This window comes from Colobus angolensis, unplaced genomic scaffold (genome assembly GCF_000951035.1).
Source record: "Colobus angolensis palliatus isolate OR3802 unplaced genomic scaffold, Cang.pa_1.0 Scaffold123, whole genome shotgun sequence".
Lineage (NCBI taxonomy): Eukaryota > Metazoa > Chordata > Mammalia > Primates > Cercopithecidae > Colobus > Colobus angolensis.
The window spans coordinates 4,026,439-4,049,626 of NW_012113475.1; the positions used below are offsets into that span (position 1 = coordinate 4,026,439).

At 36.0% G+C, this 23,188-nt stretch overlaps 2 protein-coding genes across 3 annotated transcripts in view; one reads left to right on the plus strand and one right to left on the minus strand.

Moving 5' to 3' along the window:
• Window positions 1-13,738: 13,738 nt before the first annotated feature.
• On the minus strand, window positions 13,739-21,069 carry LOC105505069. The gene is made up of 3 exons (XM_011932760.1): window positions 20,588-21,069; window positions 17,340-17,425; window positions 13,739-14,123 (listed from the first exon to the last, which is right to left on the minus strand). The coding sequence occupies exons 1-3, from the start codon at window positions 21,018-21,020 to the stop codon at window positions 14,106-14,108; spliced, it is 537 nt and encodes a 178-aa protein (XP_011788150.1). The 5' UTR covers window positions 21,021-21,069; the 3' UTR covers window positions 13,739-14,105.
• The window catches only part of GRID2 (glutamate receptor, ionotropic, delta 2), a 1,517,061-nt gene continuing 1,514,805 nt past the window's right edge, over window positions 20,933-23,188 (plus strand). For both annotated transcript variants that reach the window (XM_011932743.1, XM_011932751.1), the window contains exon 1: window positions 20,933-21,290. In XM_011932743.1, the coding sequence (XP_011788133.1) occupies window positions 21,203-21,290 (88 nt within the window). In that variant the 5' untranslated portion in view covers window positions 20,933-21,202. The remainder of the gene's footprint in view (window positions 21,291-23,188) is intronic.

The window sequence follows — 23,188 nt, forward strand, 5'->3', positions numbered from 1 at the left end:
GAATACAACATCTAATGGTAATTGCATGTTTAACTTTATCAGGAATTGCTAAATTCTTGCAAAGTGGTGATACCCACTTTGCCTTCCCGCCAACAGTATATGGCATTACCACTTCTTCCACATCCTCGCCAGTGCTTTTTATGATTTTTTTTCTTTTAATTTGAAGCATTCTCATAGGTGTGGAGAAATATACAACTAGTGTTGCATTTCCTTGAAGAAATCATAATGAACATCTTTTCAGGTGTTTATTTGCGATTCATCTCTATGGTAAAGCATCTTTAAGTATTTTGCCCTTTTAAAAAAAATAATAGATTGTATTTTAGAGCAATTTTAGGTTCCTATCAAAATTGAGAAGGTGCAGAAAGTTCCCATAAGCCCCCTATTCCACAAGTCACAGCCTCCTCTACTGACAAAATCCCACACGATGGTATTAAGTTTGTCAATTGATGATTCCATCTTTACATATCATTATCACCAAGGTTCATAGTTTACAACAGAGTCCACTCTTGGTTTTGTTCATTCCATAGTTTTGGACAAATGTATAATGACATGTACCCACCATTTATAGTCTCACATAGAACAGTTTCACTGTCCTAAAAGTTCTCTGTGCTCTTCCTATTCATCACTCCCATCCCCTAATCCTTGGTAACCACTGATCTTTTTACTATCTCCACAGTTTTGCATTTTCCAGAAAGTTACGTAGTTGAACATTCTATATAGCCTTTTCAGATTGACTTCTTTCACTTAATAATATGCATTTAGGTTCTTCCAAGAATTTCCATATCTTCATATCTTGTTTCTGTTTAGCACATTCATAATATTCCATTGTCCAGGCATACAACCAGTATGTATTCATTTATCTACTAATGGAAATCTTAGTTGCTTCCAAGTTTTGTCAATTATGAATAAAGTTGGTATAATCATCACTTTGCAGATTTGGACAGACAAAAATTTTTAACTGCCCAGAATGCCCCAAAATGTTTTTAACTGCCCAGTGATGTTTATATAGTACTAGATTCATATGATAAAAGGATGTTTCATATGATAAGATGATGTTTCAAAATTTTTGTCTACCCAAACCTGCACAGTGATGTTTATATGCTACAAGGTTCATATGACAAGAGGATGCTGGTTTGTTTGCTAAAAGGATGTTTTGTTTTGTAGAAAATTACAGAATTGTCTTTCTGCATGGCTAGACCATCTTAAATCCCCACCAGCAACAAATGAGAGTTCCTGTTGCTTTATATCCTCACCATCACTTGGTGTTAGCCAGTGTTTAGTATTTTTGCCATTCTAATAGGTATGTGATAATATTTCACTGTTGTTGTAATTTACACACGATGTTTAAAATCTTTTTAAGTGGTTACTTGGCATTTCTTCATCTTTTTGTAAAGTGTTCAGATCTTTTGCCAATTTTACAATAGGATAATACATCTTCCGATTGATTAATTTAGGAATTTTTGTGTATATTTTGGATAACAGTTCTTTAGCAGCTGTGTCTTTTGCAAATACTTTTCTTTCACTCATTACTTGTCTTCTCATTCTCTTGATAGTATATTTAATTTTAATTATGCTTATAAGTTTAATTAAGTCTTGTTTTTCAGATTTTTTGTGGATCCTGCCTTTAGTGTTGTATAAAAATCATTGTCATGCCTAAGGTCACATACATTTTCTACTATGTTATCGTCTAGGAATTTTAGAGTTTGGGGTTTTATATTTAGGTCTATTACCCATTTTAAGTTAATGTGAAAGTTGTAAGGCCTGCATCTACATTCTCTTTTTTTGCATGTAGATGTCAAGTTGTTCCAGAATCACTTGTTAAAAACTATTTTTTCTTCATTGTATTGCCTTCACCTCTTTGTCAAAGATCAATTGACTATATGTATTTGATATATAAATAAGTGACTATATTTATTACTATATTTATCTCCAAACTTTCTCTTTAGTTATATTGATGTCTTTGTCTATTCTTTTGCTAACACCACACTGTCTTGATAGTGTACATACTTTATAGTAAGTTTTATAGCTACTGTCATATAGCTTTATAGTAATTCTTAAAGCCAAATAATGTCAGTCTTCTGACTGCTCTTCTTCAACATTGATTTGGCTGTTCCAGTTATTTTTGTCTCCTGTATAAACTTTAAAATTATTTTGTCAGAGGGTGAGGACAAGGTAACTGACTAGAAAAAGTGGCAATTGGAGGTTCCTATTAAAAAGAACTAAAAGAGCGTGCGAATCCTCCACCAACAACCAAGGTATCCAGGTTCTGTCACCAGGACTGACTATGTGGCTAGCATGAGCCATGGAAAGGAAAGAAAAACAGTGTGGTATGGCGGCCCACCTGAGAGCCACATGAGGCAGGAGAGCCCCCACTCCTGAACCAAGGGAGGCAGTGAATGTGCATGCTACCCAGCCTGGGAAACCGTGCTTTTTGCATGGAACTGTGCAACTCATAGATGGAAAGATCTCACTCATGAGATGCCAGCAGGGCCTGGGGTCCCAACCATGGAGCTGCACAGATTCTCAATAGCCACTCAGCTAGAATCTGCCTAAGCCTGTTGAGTTCCAGGAGAAGGGGTGGCATCACCATAGCTGGATCTGACTGCTGTCTAAGCTGTCTGAGCTCCTTGGGGGATGGGCAGCAGCCAACACTGGGACTGCTAGTTGCCTAATACACTAAGTGGGGAAAAGGTGAGGAGAGGATGGCAGCCATCTCTATTGCTCCAGGCCATGCTTTTCCCCTGCCGGACCCAGGGAAGCTACATGGCTTGGTCTCAAGAGGTATTCCCAACAGTCCAACACACCAGCTGTGGCAGACTGCAGCCAGACTCCCTCTTCAGACCTGAACCTGACCCACCCCTACCTTACACCTTATACAAAAATTAACTCATGAAGAATTAAAGACTTAAATGTAAAACCCCAAACCATAAAAACCCTAGAAGAAAACCTAGGTAATACCATTCAGGACATAGGCATGGGCAACGATTTCATGACAAAAATGCCGAAAGCAATTGCAACAGAAGCTAAAATTGACAAATGGGATCTAATTAAACTAAAGAGCTTCTGCACAGCAAAAGAAACTATAATGAGAGTAAACAGGCAACCTACAGAAAGGGAGGCAGTTTTTGCAATCTACCCATCTGACACAGGTCTAATATCCAGACTCTACAAGGAACTTAAACAAATTTACAAGAAAAAAAAAACAATCCCATCAAAAAGTGGTTAAAGGATATGAACAGACAGTTCTCAAAAGAAGACATTTATGCAGTCAACAAACATGAGAAAAAAAGCTCAACATCACTGATCATTAGAGAAATGCAAATCAAAACAACAACGAGATACCATCTCATGCAGGTCAGAGTGGCAATTGTCAAGAAACAACAGATGCTGTTGAGGCTGTGGAGAAATAAGGACACTTTTACACTGTTGGTGGGAATGTAAAATTAGTTCAACCATTGTGGAAGACAGTGTGGTGATTCCTGAAGGATCTAGAACCAGAAATACCATTTGACTGGGCAATCTCATTACCGGGTATATACCCAGAGGAATATGAATTATTCTACTATAAAATATATGCACATGCATGTTTATTGCAGCACTATTTACCATAGCAAAGACTTAGAACCAGCCTGAATGCCCATCAATGATGGAATGGATAAAGAAAATGTCACACATGCAGCCATAAAAAAATGAGATCGTGTCCTTTCCAGGGACGTGGATGAAGGTGGAAACCATCACCCTCAGCAAACTAACACAGGAACAGAAAACCAAGCACCGCATGATCTCACTCATAAGTGGGAGCTGAACAATGAGAACACATGAACATAGAGAGAGGAACAACACACACTGAGGCCTGTTGGTTGGAGGAGAAGAGGGAGAGCATCATGACCAATAGTTATTGCATGTGGGGCTTAAAACTGAGATGACAGGTTGATAGGTGCAATGAACCACTAAGGCATGCATAAACCTATATGTAACAAACTTGCAAGTTCTGCACGTGTATCCTGGAACTTAAAGAAAAATAAAAATTAAAAATAATCAGACCTTAAAATTTACAAAAATGCAAGTGGCACAATATTACAAAAAATAAATAAACAGAAAAAAATTTTTGTCAATACCCATGAAATAACTTGCTTGGTTACTGACTGGAATTGCATTTAATGTATAGATCAAGTTGGGAAGAAATGACATCTTAATATTGAAACTTTCTATCCACGAACATGAAATATCTCTCAATTTATTTAGTTCCTTGATTTCTTTCATCAGAGTTTTGCAGTTTCTCTCAGATAGATTTTGCACATATTTTCTTAGATTAATACCTATGTATTTCATCTTGGGGTCATGCTAATATAAATGATACTGTATTTTTAATTTCAATTTCCATGTGTCCATTACTGGTATATAGGAAAGAATCAACTTTTGTGTATGAATCAGTTATCCTGCAATGTTGCTGTAATTGCTTAGCAGTTCTAGGGTTTTTATTTTCTTATTGATTCTTTCAGATTTTCTACATAAAAAATTATGTCATCTGTGAGCAAAATTTTATTTCTTCCTTCTCAATTTGTATAACATTTCTTTTCTTGTCATAATGCACTTAGGACTTAGTATGAAACTGAAAAGAAGTGGTAAAGGAAACCATCAAACACGATGTTAGCTATAGGTTTTTGGTAGGTGTTCATTATCAAGTTAAAGAAGTTCTCTTCTATTCCTAGTTTGCTGACAGTTCTTATAAAAATGGGAGCTGGATTTTGACATATTTTATAATTTTTTAAAATTGAGGGGTTTTTGGTCTTTAATTAGACAAGCTCATTCTACATGTAGAGTACAAGGTCTTTACTAGTTGGTGTTTTATAAATATGTTCTCCAGATCTAGCTTGGCTTTCCATTTTTCTTTTAATTTTAAAATGTTTTTCAAAGAGAAAATTTTAATTTCATTGCAGTCAAATTTATCAAGGTTTCATTTTAAAGTTTGTGAATTTTGTGTCCCAAGAAATATTTGCCAGACTCATCATCACAGATATATTTTCTGTTTTCTTCTGAAAGTTATGGTTTAGGTTTTATATTTAGGCATATAACTTATTTGGGACAGCTTTTGTTTTAAAGATAAGGGTTTAAAGACAAAAATTGTCTTTATTTTTGGAGTATGGATGTCCAAATTTTCCAGAATTATTTTTTGAAGAGACTATTTTTTCTCCATTGAATTATCTTAGCATCATTTCAAATAAATTGTGACATTATGTAGGAGTTGAATTCCAGACTTAAATCTGTTCCATTGATGAATGCATCCATTCTTACTTCAACAACATAGCGTCTTGCTCACTGGAGTGCCATAATAAATCTTGTAATCAAGTCAAGTGAGAGTTTTAAAATTTATTCTCTGTAACATTTTTTTTTCCTTTCTTTCTTTCCTTCTTTTTTCTATTTTCTTTCCTTGTCTTTTTAGAATGATTCTTTTTTAAAATCTTAATTTAGGTTCAGGGGTACATCTACAGGTTGTTACACAGATAAATTGTGTGTTGCATGGGTTTGGTGTACACATTAGTTTGTCACTCAAGTAATAGGCATAGTACCTGATAGGCAATTTTTTTTCCTCTCCCTCCTCCCACCTCTACACTCAAGTAGACCACAGTGTCTGTTATTCTCTTCTTTGTATCCCTGTGTACTCAGTGTTTAGCTCCTTCTCCTAAGTGAGAACTAAGCATAAATTTTTTCATCAGCTTGTCAATATATAAGAATATCTGCCTTGAATTTATTTGGTATAATGCACATTTTATTAATCAATTTTGGGAGAATTGAGATCTTAAGAATACTGAGTCCTTTGATCCATTAATGCAGGATGATTTTATTTAATTAGTTCTTTAATTGCTCTCATTAAAGTTTTGTAGTTTTCATAGTGAAAGGTTTGCACATACTTTGTTAGACTTATATCCAAAAACTTCATGTTTTCAATTCTATTGTAAATTGTATATTTAATTTCACTTTTCAAATGGTAGTTTGTGGAAATACAATTGATTTTTGTGTCTTGACCTTATGTCCAGTGATCGATCCTACTCCTCCGTTTAGCTCTAGTATCTATTCTTGTAGATACATTGGTGATTTCCTACAGAAATAATCATTCCATGAATTAAGCCAATTTTCTTTCTTTCTTTCCAATCTGTATACATCTTATATCTTTTGCCTGCTCTATTGCACAAACTACACCCTCCAGACCACTGTAGAATGTAAGTGGGAAGAGTGAATATCCTTGTCTCTTTGCAATATTTGGACAAAGCATTCAGTCTTTCACCACCAAGAATAATTTTAGATGTGGGGCTTTTAATGGTGCCTTTAATAAGATTTACTAGTCTAGTCTTCTTTGCTGAGAGGTTATTTTTGTGTGTGAAGACTGAATATTGATTTCTGTCAAATGAAATAATTAATCGAAATAATACGTGTTTTCCTTTAAAAAAATCTGCTTATAGGTTCATTATGGTGGTTGATTTTGACTGTTGAGCTGACTTTTCATTTCGTGGGTAAACCCCACTTGGATGGTATGTACGATCCTTTTCTACATATTGCTGGATTAATTTGCTACTATTTTGTTAGGTTTTTGTATATATTTTAATAGGGAGTATTGCTATGTAGTTTTTTTCTTATTGTATTATTTTCCTTTGTTTTGGTATTAGGATAATGCTGGCCTCATAAATTGAGTGGTGCAGTGTTATATCCTGCTTTGTGTCATGGAAGATTTATGAAAAATTGGTCTTGTTAACTCTTTAGTATAATTGACCATCTTCTGCTGGAGTTTTCTTTGCGGGAAGAATAAAATATGAATTCCACTTCTATAATAAATATGAACTATGCAGGTTACTTAATATTTAGACAACTTTGGCAGTTTGTTTCTTTTAAAGAAATTTGTGCACTGCATCTATATTTTGACTACATTAATTGGCATGTAGATACACAGTTTTCCCATTACCATTTATTGAAAAGACTCCACATTATGTTTTCTTGATGGGCTTGTCAAAAATTAATTGACTGCATAAGGTTGGGTTTATTTCCTGGGCTCTTTATTTTCCCACTACTTTGTGGTTTTCTTATGCCATTACCATACTGTTTTGATTACTATAGCTGTAAAATATATTTTGAAACCAGGAAATGTGATGCCACCATTTTTACCTCCAGATTATTTAGCTACTTGGGGATTTTTGTAGTTCCATAAGAATGTTAAAATTGTTTTTTCTGACAGGCGCAGTTGATTATGTTTGTAATCCCAGCACTTTGGGAGGCCAAGGTGGGTGGATCACCTGAGGTCAGGAGTTCGAGACCAGCCTGGCCAACATGATGAAACCCCGTCTCAACTAAAAATACAAAAAATTAGCTAGGCATGGTGGCGGCACCTGTAATTCTAGCTACTCTGGAGGCTGAGGCAGGAGAATTACTTGATCCCAGGAGGCAGAGGTTGCAGTGAGCCAGGATCACACCAGTGCACTCCAGGCTGGGCAGCAAGAGCAAAACTCTATGTCAAAAAACATATATATATATAATTTTTCTATTCCTGTGAAAATTGCATTGGAATTTTGATAGAGTCTTCAGTAAGTCTATTTATCACATTTGGTAGCATAGATACTTTAACAATATTAATACTTCCAATTTATTAACATGGGATATATTTCCCTTTATTTGTGTTTTCTCCAATTTTTAAAATCATGTTTTATAATTTTCACTGTAGAGACCTTTTACTTCCTTGGTTATTTTTTTCCTAAGTATTTTATTTGGTTTGATGTTACCATAAATGGAATTGTTTTCTTGATTTCTTTTTCAGATAGATTGTTATTGCTGTAAAGTATGCCACGGATTTTGTGTATTGATTTTTATCCTGTTACCTCACTGAATTCATTTACTATTTCTAATAGGGTTTTTTTCTTTTGGTGGGATCTTTAGTGTTTTCTTCATATGGAGTCATGTCTTCTGCAAACAGCTATTTTTACTTATTCCCTTCCAATTTGAAAGCCATTTTTTGTTTGTTTGTTTGTTTTGTTTTGTTTTCTTTTTCTTGTCTGATTGCTCTTGCTATTACGTCCAGTACTATGTTGAATACAGGTGATGAATATGGGATTTTTACCTTATACTGAAGCTTAGAGGAAAACCTTTCAGTATTTCTCCTTTGATTTTGATATTGTCTGTGAACTTTTCATAAATGGCCTTTATTATGTTAAGAAAATTTCCTTTAATGCCTATTTTAAAAAATTTTTTATCATGAAATAATGTTGAATATTGTAAATTGCTTTTCCTGTTTCTCTTAAGATGATTATGTGGTTTCTATCTTTAATTCTTTTAAGGTGGTTATCATACTGATTTTATTGCCTGTGTTAAACCAACCTAGAAGCATCCTTGGAAGAAATCCCACTTGGTCGTACATGGTGTATAATCTTTTTCAGGTATTGTTGAATCCAGTTTGCCAGTATTTTTCTGAGCTCTTTTGCATCAATATTCATCACAAATTTTAGCCTGTAAATTAATTTGGTAGCATTTTTGTTCAGCTTTGGGATCAGGGTGATGCTGGCTTCATTAAATGAGTTTAGAAGTGTTCCCACTACTTCTATTTTTTATAAGAGTTTAATAAATATTGGAATCATTTTTTCTTAGAAACTTTGGCAGAATTTGGTTATAAAGTCTTTGTTGGAGGGGGTTGTTTGATTACTGCTTAATTTTTAAAAAGTAATTGGTCTTTTCAGGGTTTTACTTCTTCTTAATTCAGTCATAGTAGTTTGTATATTTCTTGGAATTTATCCATTTCCTTTAGGTTATCCAATTTCTTAATATATAATTGTTTGTAATAGTCCCCTGTGCTACTTTTTATTTCTGAGGCATCCATTGTACAATGTATATTTATTTTAGTTTCTTTAGTTTTTTGGTAGTCTATCCAAATATCTGTCTATTTTGTTTTTATTTTCAAAAAACAACTCGATTTTGTTGATTTATTCTGTAACTTTTCTATTCTCTATTTGACTTATGTCTACTTTCATCTTTATTATTTTATTCCTTCTGCTAAAGTAGGGTTTGGTCTGTTTATACTTTTGATTTCCTTGAGATGTAAATTTAGATTGTTTGGGTTAAACTTCTCCCATTACTGCTTTTCCAATATCCCATAAATGTGCAATTGATCACCTAACTATATAAAACAAATATTGACAGATTTGAAAGGAGAAATTGATAGCAATATAATAGATGTAGATTTCAATATCCCACCTTCAATAATAGATAGAACATACAGACAAAAATCAGTAAAACAAAAAGCAGACTTGCACAAAACTTTAGACTTAATGAACTCAACAGACCTATACATAACTTCTCCACCAATAGCTAAAGAATATACATTCTTCGTGTGTGCACATGGAACATTCTCCAGTATAGATTACATGTTAGGCCACAAACAAGTCTTACCAAATTTAAGATCACAATTGTACAAATAATTTCTGACCCCAATGGAATGAATCTAGAAATCAATAACAGTAAGACAATGGGACAATTAATGCATGCATAAAAATTACGTAACACACTCTTGAACAACCAAAGTCAAAGAGGAAATCAAAAAGTAATGTAGGCTGGTGCTGTGGCTCATGCCTGTAATCCCAGCACCTTGGGAGACTGGGGCAGGTGGATCACCTGGGATCAGGAGTTCAAGACCAGCCTGGCCAACTTGGCAAAACCCACCTCTACTAAAAATAAAAAAATAAAAATAAAAATAAAAATTATCCAGGTATGGTGGCACATGCCCGTAACCCCAGCTACTCAGGGAGATGAGGCTGGAGAATCGCTTCAACCTGGGAGGCAGAGGTTGCACTGAGCCAAGATCTCGCCACTGCACTCCACTCTGGGTGACAGAGCAAGACTCTGTATCCAAATAAATAAATAAATAAATACATAAAAATTGGAATTTAAAAAAATCTCAAAATGAAAGAAAACAAAAACAACATATCAAAACATATGGAACTTTATAGTAATATAATTTTCTCTTTATGTGTTATAATGTCTTGTGAGATTCACATAAATTTATATTGGCTGTGTCTTTTTAAAGAATCAATCTTTTATTTTCCTGTAGTGTTATTTATCACTAGTAAACAAGTTTGTTCTGATGTCTACTCTTTCTGGTACTAGTATAGTCACTCCAGCATTCTTTTGATTCATCTTTGCATGATATATATTTTTTGATCCTTTTATTTTTAACATATTCATATTTACATATTTAAAGTGGATTTCACAGGCCGGGCACGGTGGCTCAAGCCTGTAATCCCAGCACTTTGGGAGGCCAAGACGGGTGGATCACGAGGTCAGGAGATCGAGACCATCCTGGCTAACATGGTGAAACCCCGTCTCTACTAAAAAATACAAAAAACTATCCAGGCGAGGTGGCGGGTGCCTGTAGTCCCAGCTACTTGGGAGGCTGAGGCAGGAGAATGGCATAAATCCAGGAGGTGGAGCTTGCAGTGAGCTGAGATCCGGCCACTGCATTCCAGCCCAGGCGACAGAGAGAGACTCCGTATCAAAAAAATAAAAATAAAAAAAATAAAGTGGATTTCACATATACAGCATACAGTTGGGTCTTGCATTTTTATCCAATCTGACAACTTCAGATTTTTTATTAAAATGTTCAGATCATTTATGTTTAATGTAATTATTGATGTGATTAGATTAAATTTTTTTCCACCCTGCCACATCAGCTCATTTGTTATTTCTCTCTGTTTTCTTAAATTTTTTCTTTAAATGAATATTTTTATTCTTCTATTTTATCTCCATTTTAGATTATTCATGGTATATATTTTTGTTTGTTCTTGTTTTATAATATACACCTTATGTTATCACAGTATACCCTGGAATAATATTGTACTACTTAGTTTATAGTGTAATTATCTTACACATTATGTTGTCATTTTCTCTCTCATATCTTCTGTGCTGTTTTTGTCATACATTTCACTTCGACAATGGTTATAAATCTTCAATGCCTTGCATTTTTTTTTTCACTTTAAGCAGTCAATTGTATTCTAAAATGATTACAAAAGAGAAAATATGTGTAATTTATATTCCCTTTCTATTTTACTATTTCTAGTGCTTTTCATTTCTTTCTGTAAATCCAGAGTTTCATTTGGTATTATACATATTTGACGGATAGATCTACCTTTAATATCTTTTGTAGTGTCAGTTTTTTGGACATACGTTCTGTTAGCTTTTGAATTTCTGCAAAGCCTTTATGTTATCTTCTTTTACAAAAGACGTTTTTGCTGGGTTTAATGTTATAATTGGTGAATTTCTTTTTCCTTTTAGCACCTTATAGATGTCAGTCCACTGTCTTCTACCTTGCATAGTTTTTGATTGGAAATATTCTCTAATTCTTATCTTTATGCCTGTAATGCAGCATTTCATTTTTTCTCTGGTTGCTTTCAAAATTGGCTCTTCATTTTTGTTTTTTCAAAGTTTAACTGTGATGTGTTTAGGTGCTTTTTGTTTGTTTTTTTCTATTCTTAAAATTTCCTGCTTGAAATTTTCTGAGCTTTGTGGATTTCTGTTGTATTAGTCCATTATCATGCGGCTAACAAAGACACATCCAAGACTGGGTAACTTCCAAAGGAAAGAGAGGTTTAATGTTCTCACAGTTTCACATGGCTGGGGAGGCCTCACAATCAAGGCAGAAGGCAAAAGAGGAGCAAAGGAATCTTCACGTCTTGTGAGACTTAATCTCTATCACAAGAACAGAACAGGAAAAACCCGACCAATGATTCAATTACTTCCCACCAGGCTCCTCCCATGACACGTGGGGATTATGGGAGCTACAATCATGCCCTCCCACACAGTCGCCCAAAGTCTTCTTGTTTTTGTGTTTTTCAAAAATCCTGCTTGAAATGATTTGAGCTTTGTGGATCTCCGGTTTCTTGTATATAAATTTGGAAACTTATCCTCCATTATAAAATTTCTGGTATTTCTTCTCTCTCATTCTCTTCTTTACTCTATGAATCAAAGTATGCACACATGTCTGGCTATTTTATATTTTCTCAAAGCTCCTATATACTCAGGTAAGCTTTTAAAAAAATCATATTTGGGTTTTATTTTGTATAGTTTTTATCAACCCACTTTAAATTTCACAAATTTCTTCCTCAGGCATGACAAGCCTCTCAAAGTAATCCTTCAATTTAAATATCATGGTTTGTTGTTGTTTTAAATTTCAGGAATTTTTGTTTGATTCATTTTAATAGATTTCATCTTTTTGTTGAAATCCCTGTCTTTTCATTTATGTTCTTAACCTTTACCACTATACCATTTAACATATTAAAACATAGTTTTTATAAATCCCCTGACTGATAGTTTTAACATCTGACTAATAGCTCAAACTCCTTCTATTGATTGTTTTAGCTCTGGAAAATGGCTTTTTTTTTTTTTTTTTTTTTTTTTTTTGCTGTTTTGTTTGTCTTATAATTTTTGAGTGAATGGTAAACATTGTGAGTTGAAGAACAATAAAGACTGAGGTGAAGAACATTCATAGCCAGAAATGTATACAACTCTTCTTCTCTTAGGGTGGTAGTAAATAATTGAGTTCTGTTTGGGCTTTGTTTTTGATATATTCACCCTCATTGCCAGCCAGTCTTCTAATTTTTTCCGTGTGGCCTAGTTGAACCACATGATTAAGGACTGTGGTGCTGGAAGTTTTTATCAGTGCTTGTGCTCCCTCGCTTTCAGAATCCATTGCATGACTGTGCCAAATAGAGGGTCTCTATTTCCATATTCCTTTCTCTCTTTTTATTCAGTCATAAACTCATTATGGAGGCAGGAAGCAAACTTTTGGTTCTTCAGGTGCAGGTTCAGTCTTAGACAACATCTATGTGCCTGAGTATCAGGAATAGGGTTTTATTAATATTCTTGTCTCTCTCCTCCCCAATAGAACTATATTCAGTCTTGTATCTCTGAAGGATCTGAAACAGGAGAGATATTTTTTTCCCCTCTTTGCCCCCAGCAAGAGTATATCTCTGCTTTATATCATCATAGTGTCCTGACCCATAAAAGTTTTCATATTCCTTCTCCAGGGGAAGATAATTTTGATTCATTTCTTCTCCCTGAAACAGTAATCTTTGCTTGATATCAGAAAGGAAAGTTCACTAACACTTCTCCAGAAGCTGATGAGTTTTGCTTTGATCCACAGAGCATTGGATCTTTGCCTGGGACCTGGGCATAAGACAGTTTGTTGCCTCTCCCTAATCAGTTAAAGCTTTTTACTACCTACAGACAAGGGTGCAGGAAAGCGGACTATAGTTTGAAGTTATTCCACCCCCATCATGCCTTTAGCATTTAGCGATCCTCCCTGGTCCTCATTCTTTCCCATGAACACCTATGAAGATCTATAGACTAGCTTATAATTGAATGAAAATGTCCTGTGTTTGTGTACCCAGGTATTTTACTTTTTTTTGTAATCTACATTAAGCTTTTAGGAATTCATTAAAATTTGGGTTGCTTTTTTCTTATCTGCTTCTACGGCAGCCCCTTTTGTGCCCTCCTAAAATGAAACAATTTTAATGTCCTGTCTCATATCCCAGGTGCTTGCTACTCCTGGGAACTCAGTTTACTTTGTTGTCTCACTACATCAGCTGTCTGATGGGTTTAAGATAAGTAATGTTTTTATATATCATCCAGTATTTTCTCATTGTTAGGATCACAACAGTGTTTTTAAATTTTTATATCCTGACCATAAGCAAAAATCTATAAACATTTTAAAATGAAAACATGTTTATTGCTTAGTCATATATCTTTCTTCCATCGTAGAAGTTCAAAATGGAGATTAGAAATTTCTATTGTAGCACAAACCAGAATTTCTCTCCGGATATGATATTCCAGCATACAGATTTGTGATCTGGCTAATACAAATATCAAAAAACAGATGAGAAATTAACAACAACAACAACAACAAAAATAATAATTTTACTTTTGGAATTTAGAAAATGCATTGCAACAGTGTAACAGAGAGTGATCAGTATGTATTATAGAAAGGGAAATTGAGGGCTAAAATCATTTGGGATATACTGGGTTAAATACAGGTTAATGATTTGTTTTCTAGTAGACTTCTCTTGACTTTTAATATATTAATTTGCACTATGGATCTGTAAGAGAAGAAAATATCTATTTAGCATTTTACAATCTTATGTGACCACCAAACCTCCTTTTTTTTTTTTTTTTTTTAATTTTTCCCATGAAAAGTATTCCATAGAGCTCAATGTGGGAAATGCTAGTTTAGATATTTTTAAACACACTGGCATTTAAAAACGTTTAAATATTGTCTTATTTTAACAATTTAGATTTTGCTGTGTCAAATTCTTTATGGTTGAACTATCTTGATGAAATTTTTAAAAAATGTGAAAAAGTGGCAAAGCTTAGAAAAAGGAGAGCAAACAAAATGTTGACAATGTAATTTTATATTAACAAACCTTAGGTAAGTTCTGTGAAATCTAACCCTAAATTTAGTGTCTAATCACCCCCAACTCAGCATTCTCTTTACTCACATAAACCATACGACAAGTAGTTCAAGTTAAATTTGGGCAGAGATTCATATTTTGACTTCTATTGCTGAGAGAACTTTTATTGACATATTCCAAAGAACCCTTTGAAAATATCTTCCATCTGTTCTAGACCAAATGAATAACCTCTATTTGTGTTGTAAACTATGGGTCTGATAAACAGGCAAAATAATCTTATGAACAGAAAACTTTGATACCTCAGTTATCTGTTGATTTTGGAATTAAGATAATTTTGTATTATGCCGCATGGGTAATATTCCACAATATTTTAAAATTTTCATTTTATCTTTTCCTTCACAGTTCATTCATTTATTGATAATCTGTTAAATACTTAAATTTACCACCAATTTGCATAACCAATGAGGAATAAGGAATCTATTGTGTTTAGTTCTAAATAAATTATTTAGCTACCCACTAAGAAATGAAATTTTTATAAATTCTATGACTCCTTTAAAATATTCAAAGTCAATTTATAGATATATTATAAATATATATATTTATCAAGCTTTTGTTTCTCTATTTACACTTTCTTCATGATTTGTGCTACTATAAAATACAATATATTTTATACCAAAATGTACAGTTTATCTGTGGCATACTCCACAAGTATACTCTATACCGAGCCACTTATGTGTTTAGACAAGTATGTTACAAAAAATGTCATAAATAAAAGTTAATTATGAGAAAATAAAATTTTATTTTTTAAGATTTAAAATGCTAATGTTCACTATAGTTGACATAATACAATTGTTTTTGGCTTTTGATATGCTCAGACATTTGCCTCAACTATTATGCCACATGAAAAAATCAATGATATAACTGACAGAAAATTTCTTTCCCATGGCAAAGAGTAATTTCTTATTTCAAGATATATAAAATATGTATTGTTTAAAAAAGCAAATAGTTATATTAACTCATTTTTGAAACTTTAATATTTATACCAGAAATTTGAATCACAAAATAATGTCTCAGTTTTCTAATCATCCTTTAACTCAGGAGTGAGTGGAATATTATTAAAGATTGTTCTATAGGTCTTTAATTCCTAAGCAAGTGATCAAACTAGAGAAAATATGAAAAACAGATATTTATTGGAGCCTTCTAATAGAAACCTGTTACTTCTATATGAAAATTTTAGAAGAACCAGAAGAAATAAAACTTCAGAAATTCAAGTTACCAAAACAATAACTTAAAATATAAAATTTGCTTCATTATAGCTATTTGATTAGTATGAGCTAATAATATCCTTGTAAACTGTTAAGAGTTGAGACATTCAAAAAGTAAGCTGATTAAATCTACATCAAGCATGGCTGCCATCTTGTGGGGACAAGATATAATGTATTGAGGGGCCAATCTCAATAAGGTGCTCCTTTTGGGTTAAAGTCATCATTTGTTCTCCATCAACCAGTTTTTTGATGCTTATTAACATTTTTCTTGAAATGACACATCAACATTTGAACAGAAAAGATAAGGCAACTAAAAGAACTATTAATGTACATGAATCCCTGTTTCTAAAATTTCAACATCATTGCTAATGTATAGACAGTAAGAAAACTTTAAAATTAGAAAGTTTTCACTTGAATCAACCTTAATAACAGATAAAGTTTGGTAAAGCACTCATATTTATTAACCATTTAAATTGCAAAATTTTTTTTAGAATTTACATCTAATTGAGTTAGAAGATAATATGGCATTGTCCTGATAGGGCATGTAGATTTACAGTTTCATCGATTTACAGAAAGCTTTGAAAAGAAGAAAGAGATTATGAGTTTATTTTAGAAGGGAGTGAAGGAAAAGGAAGGGAAGGGAAGGGAATAAGGGAAGAAGGAATGGAGAGAGAAAGAGGGGAAGAGAGGGAAGAAGGAAGGAAGGAAGGAAGGAAGGAAGGAAGGAAGGAAGGAAGTGAGGGAGGCGGGAGGGGAGGGGAAAGGAAAGAAAAGGAGGGAGATATAAGCTATCACTGAGGATAAGATTTCCACTAGCGTCACAGACAAAATAGTTTGACTTAGTGGTAAGTGGTAAGTCAGTGTGAAGTTGACCTGAAAACAATGAGGTCAAGATAAGGCCAGCGTAAATATGTTATACAGGAATATGTAATTTAAGTATTTTTTCAAAGCTTATTTAAAAGTCAAAAAATGTACTTTCTAAGTTTAAGCCTTCCAATAAATATTAGTACTTCTGTAACTCAATTTTCCCATCATTGTCTAGAAAACCAAGACACTGAATGAGAAAGTCCCTGAAGCCTCAATGAGCTCTGAACTTCTTTGATGTGCTAAGTACAAAAGTTACTCTTTCAGTCCCTCAACAAAAGGAAATTTATGTTTTTCACATCTGCAAATAAATATCCCAATTACAATTTTACAGCCATTTATCACAACTACTTGCATCTATGGATGATCAGTCTTTGCCTTTTTACAGTTTTCCTTTCATGTTCATATTAAGGTTGAAATGTACTTGGAATCTTTTGTGTGACTAGCCATATTTGTAATATGAATAATATAATCATAAAGAATTAGAAATAATGATCACAATTTATTGTCCCATTTTGATGATTTTATTTTGAAAACCAACTCTTTTAAGTTTCAAATAAGTTGACTCATAAATTTATAGATTTTTATACTAAAACAAAACTCAAGAGTCATTAAAATATAATTGAACAGTTCCTTAAAATTGACCAATGTAAGATGATTTACTGCTGTTATAACAATGAGCAGCTGATTTTTAAAATTTAAGCATTGGTATTCTTAGCAGTTTTAATGGTGAAAATGAAATAATTATATGTTCCAAGAATTTTTATTCTATTACCTTGCTTTCTTTCCACAATTGTGTATGATTGAAGGAGTCAGCATTTGTAGTCCCCTCACCAATGCAAATCAGTTTTTCTCCAAATTCTGTCTTTCAAAGAAAAAAAGGCATATTAGTTTAAATCTTGGGGCAGTTCAGATTCTCTATCATTTCTTCAAATAATTGATGTTCATATCATGACCAATGCCTGAATGAAGTAACAGTCTCCACCTTGGAAGAATAAATTAATCAAACATGATTTACTTACATTTTATTTCAAATAGTTAATCATTTGTTATAAAACTTTAGTTAATGAGGACTATTTTCCTGCCAATTCACGCCAGAATTTCACAAGGTTTGAATTTAAGTACAGTGGGCCAGATACATCACCCATTTCCATATAATAAGGCTTGAATTAAAGTTAAGCAGCCTTAATGAGACGAACAGATAGCTGTCATTAAAATATTTAATATGCACAGCCAGTGAATTCATATTTTTTCTCCTGGAATTTAACATCTAATTCACACATTATAAATACTTGTATCCAGCTAACTAAATATTACATTATGACAGTTAGTTTTCTAAAATAGTATAAAATATAGTTAATACATATTTATTATATATTTATTAACTAGGAATCATTGAATGTAGAAATTATTTCAACAATAAAAAGAATGATTGTTATTCTTGAAAAATCAAACAGCCAATGTTAAATTTAAACTTTCTTGTGTAACTTTTGGAAAGGCAAAACTCATAATTCTACTGTTTCTTCTGATTGGCAGGAGTGGTCATTATACCTTACAGGCTTTTCGTGATGTGTCACCCAGACTCATTTAAATGTCTGAGTATTAGAACAGTGATTCTGAACTATGGCTGCATAGCAGAGCCCTCTATAGATGCTATAGAATATATTACAGGCTGTGTTGCAAACTCCAGAGATTCTGATTGAATTAGCCTTAAGTGATCATTTTAAAAAGCTTCCCAGATTATTTCAAAGTGAATCTACATTTGAAAACTACTAAACTGGAGGATTAGGGAATAATGAAAATGCTTTGCTCATAGTACACTAAAACAGATTTCTGAGAGGGGAAACATTATGAAATGACTATACAATATTTGACTTTCTCCAGGACAGACACTCATTAAGCCAGGACTGGGCTAGTTAATGCTCTGAAGTTCTTCCTAGTTATCTTATTCTAAGTTACCATGGTGTTCTTTCCATGTTAAAATGGTTATATTGTAATTTTTCTTGATAGACTACATAATGACATCAATTTTTAGAATGTCACTGTAAATAATAATTGAAGCAAGCTATGGGGAGTGAATACCTTCTTTCAATTCATTGTCTGAATAAGTAAAGTATAATCTATGGAATTGCATCAAAACCCTTATAAAGTAAAGTGACATTAACACCAACATTAATATAATCAATATTGAATCAATGCCTACTAATGGAACCAAAAATAAGCGAATGATCAAAATTGAGAGTAACCAGTAAATGCTTCTTGGAAGCACTGGTTTGTTCCAGATTCAGAAGGAAGTGATGAAATTCAAATCAACAAAGGGGTTCTCTGTAAAATACTGTGTTGAATAAAATGTGAATAAGCTTTGGTTTTCACTCTCAAGGCATTTATGATCTAATTTAGTAGTAGTCCTGTCTAACTCTAATACAAAATAGAGTGTGTTATGACAGTATAGAAGATAGATGGATTTATTTCACATTAAAGGACTGGACACCACTTCATGGGCAAAAGGAATTTGAACTAACTCTTGAGATGGTGAAGGAGAGTGGCTGGGAGGACAAATATGTGCTTTTCAAGAAGAAATATTAACATAAGTAAAAATATGGCAACAAAACATTTTCTGGAGTGTTCAGGAAAAAGTGTAGAAGATGAATGAAAACAGCCGTAAGTCAGAATGTACAACTGTGTCTGGAAAAATAGTAACCCAATTCAGAAGACTAGAGAGAAGGGTTCAAGTGAGGGAACAAGAAGAAAAGAGGTTTGCCAAACTTGGAGGTAAGGCTTTGAAAGGTTGTGTAATGAGTTTGACATTCACACGTCCAACATTCCTAAAGAATTCCAATTATAATTGAAACAATATTATGACATTAATACCTGACCTCAACTAGTCACTCGACTGTGTTAACAAATCTCCAGTTTGCAATAAGGCCAGATTGATTTAAGTCAATCATTGTAAGAAAATAATTCACAATGATCAGGATTTTATCTTAAGGAATAAGCTTGCAGAAAATCCTTTCACTGGAGACTGAGAGGCTGTCATTCAGGACTTCCTCAGCTTTTTACATGGAAGAGAGCACCCTACTTCCTTATTCGGAATTTATCTACATAGGTTATTAAGCTACTCAATGAAATATTTTGACCAAATGTTTAACTGAAATATTTTTTCTGTTTTATTTAATTATTCTTTTTTTTTTTTTTAATTTCAAGATCTTTTCTATCCTGATAGAGAAGAATTTCTATCAGTAGAAAGGATTTCAGGAACCTTTCTCTATCCTGATTGCCTAAAAAATACACTGGAGACAGAAAAAAAAATCATTTTTAAAAGGTAATTAGCACGTTCTCTCCTTTTTATAACTTTATAATTGAAATCTCATTAAAAGCTTTCTAGGTCTCTATTTCCCTAAGTGACCAGGTGTCCCTAATTTGTTTTCAACCAATGTGACTAATTCCAGGCAAAGACTAGAAAAACTCTGATACCTGTTAGAGACTAGCAAGGTTAAATAAGTGGGGTGGCTTTTTTAGGTTGCATTTAACCTCGTAAAAGAAAGAAAGAAGAAGAAAAAAAAAAGCTTCAATGTCTTTTCTCTTACAGTCCTGCCTTTTTCTCAGTCCCGGTTGAAGATTCCATGGGAAATGAGAGCACTATTTTGTTTCTCCCTTGTATTGCAGATAGGGGGAGGAGGTGGTTATTAGAGAGAAGCTCTTCCTCTCTTGGTTTCCCCCTCTCTCCGCCTGACAGCACCGCTCTCTCGCAGGCTCGCTCTTTCTCCTAGGTGATCCATTTCTAGGCAACGTGGGGCTGGTGCTGAAGCTGCCAGGCTCGCTCCTTGCTTCCTGCATCCCGCCAGGCGAACAGCTCCAAAAGCATCCTGCAACCCGCGGCGGCTTCCCTCTTCTGGCCCGGCCCCGCTGCTCGCGCCCGGCGCAACTCCCCCGCCACCGCGCCCCAGCAAACCGGCTCCCCGGGCCCGCCTCGCCAAGCTGCGTTCCGCGCCTCACGCAGAAAGGGAATTTTCTCTGCATTACCTTGAAGTTCACTTTTTTTACCCCTCTTGGAGAGGGCTTTTTCCCCCCTCCCTGGTGGAATCTGGCTGCTCCGCTTGGAATCTCCTAATCTTTCCTTTCCACTTAGATTCTGGCAGCGAAGACCAGTGATTCTCTGCGGGCTGTAGGGGCGGGGGCTGGGGTCTTTTTTGGTTGGGGAGGGTGCAGGGAAGGGGGCACATCCGGCGTGAAGGGGGTGTTGGAAGTTGCTGCGGAGCTGGGACCTGAGACCCGCGGCCCTCGCGCAGCGATGGGTCTGATCTGAGCTCCAGCCTCTCCCCCTGCCCAAGAGCAGTGGAGGCTGGATATATTTTTCAAAAGCCAAACTGCAAACAACTCTGGCGATGCCAAAATTCCCCTCCAAGTGACACGGCTTTGCGAAGGAGGTTTCCTCAGGCTGGGCTCTTTCTGTCATTCCCTTCTGCCTTTCTCGGCGAGGATAAAAGGCTTTGCTCTGGCAATAGGAATTTAGAAAAAAAAGAAAACGCTGCGCTAAACTCCACCGTGACCTCAAACTCTTTGGACTGTTTGGAAAAAAAAGAAAGAAAGAAAAATTGGAAGAATATCCACCCTCCAAGAGAATCGGCATAGGAGGAGATGGAAGTTTTCCCCTTGCTCTTGGTTTTGTCCGTCTGGTGGTCTCGAACCTGGGACTCGGCGAATGCGGATTCGATCATTCACATCGGTAAGAAAGGGTTGGTTCAGCTCGTGGTTACTTTCACCGTTTCAGTTCTCAAATGTTTCGCCTTTGCTTTCCCCCTCTCCGCCCTCTGTGTGTCTTGTTGAGGTGGCTTCAGTTCATTGCCTCTTCCCCCTACCCTTCCCTCACACTTGCTCAGTTTTCTGAAAGGTTGTGGATACTCGAACCTCGACTGACTTGTGCTGTTGTTTCGCGGTGATTCGTGGAATGTGGCTGGGTGCGTGGGGCTCTCGAGTTGATCTGAGTGTGAGTGTGTGAGGGGAAGTGCAGGGGGATTCTAAGTGTGTGGGGAAAGGGAGTTTAATTGACTCTTCCATATTTTTTCCCGGATGTACATTTGCTCCATTTAAAAATTTATCTTTGGGGGAGCAGAGGAGATGTCACCTGTGAGATGAAAAGAATTGGGCCGGGGGCAGGGGGTGCGGGTAGGGGGCGCTCCCTTCGGATCGAACAGGTGGTTTTGCAACGTGAGCCGGCTGAGTTCGCCGCAGCTTAGTGCGATGGTGACTGGGTGCCGGATGCGCCCCCAGCCGCCCTCTCTTCTGACGTCCTCTTGGCTTTATGATCCTCGCGTGGAGTCTTTGAGATGGTGGCGGGAGGGGCTGGCGGCAGTGTCGCCAAGGACTGGGAGTCGCGTGCCTCGCCTCCTCGGACACGCTCCCCGGGCCTGGCGCGGCGGCGAAACTGGCTCCGGGGCGCTTGGAAAAGCGGGGAAACGAATGCGCGCAGGCCGCTCCCAGGGTCTGCCTAGTAGATATCCGCCTTCCCTCGCCTCTCCTCGCCTCGCCTCGCAGTCAACTCCGAGTAGCCGCGCAAGGCAGACAGCGAAGGCGCCAGGACTAATGCGGGCCCTGACTCTGTGAAGGACTGCCGAGCCGGCTCTGAGATGCTAGTGGCCCCACCTATTGGCAACCAGACGGGCCGGGACTGGCCGTGGCGAGCGGGGGCGGGCGGCGGGCTGCGCGTCATTATCATGCAAAGCGCTCGCAGCTTCAGGCACCAACTCTTCTCACTTGCTAATCCGTGAGAGCTGAGCGGAGACAGGCTCTTGCAGCCTTTTCTCCGTTAATGCGACGAGTTCTTTTTCGGAAATTCGCTTCCCGAGTCAGCAAGGTTTCTTTGCTGGGCTGCAGAGAGGTTCCTTTGGGGGAATTTTTCTGGGCACAGGACTTTTATCTGTACGCATGGCTTGGTGTTCTGCAAATTGAGGCGACAGATGGGTCACAGCTTCTCCCCTTTCTGTACCCCTGCTTCTCCACCGCGCAACACACATACACATACACACACGTACACACACTTACACACACTCCTGGTAGGGGAACCTGCCGCAGGTGGCGATTGTGCCCGCCCAAGCGAGGGATTTCTGTCTGGCGTGCGCGCCCACAGTGGCCAGCCCCTCAGCTCCAGGGGGCTCCCTCTCTTGGTCTCAGACGCTGTCTTTGTAAACATGTCTGCCATTCTCTATCATTTATATCAGTAGAACTATCTGTCTCTGTGCAAGGGGTAATGAGGTCAGGATTCAGAAAACCTAGCATTTGTGCATTAAGTAAATCAAACACTAATAGCTTGCCTGCTGGATCCCGTTTTGCCTGGGGGCTAACAGTGCCTGCAGATTCAGAACTTTTCAGCAAGAAATTATGGTCTCATTGAGTGGTTCAGCAATATTCTGATAGAGTTCAGAAATGAACTATGCTCCTTTTAAAGAAATGGCATACGTTTATATCCAGTTGTAAATGATTGGAGCGGGAATGCAAATATATAATCGTAATACCTTTATACTCATTATATGATTAGGGATTTCTGATGTAGGTTCCTCATCTCTCAAGAGGGAAAGCTTGTGGAAAAATGCTTTTTTTAATCGCTTATTCTGTGGTCTGCACGAT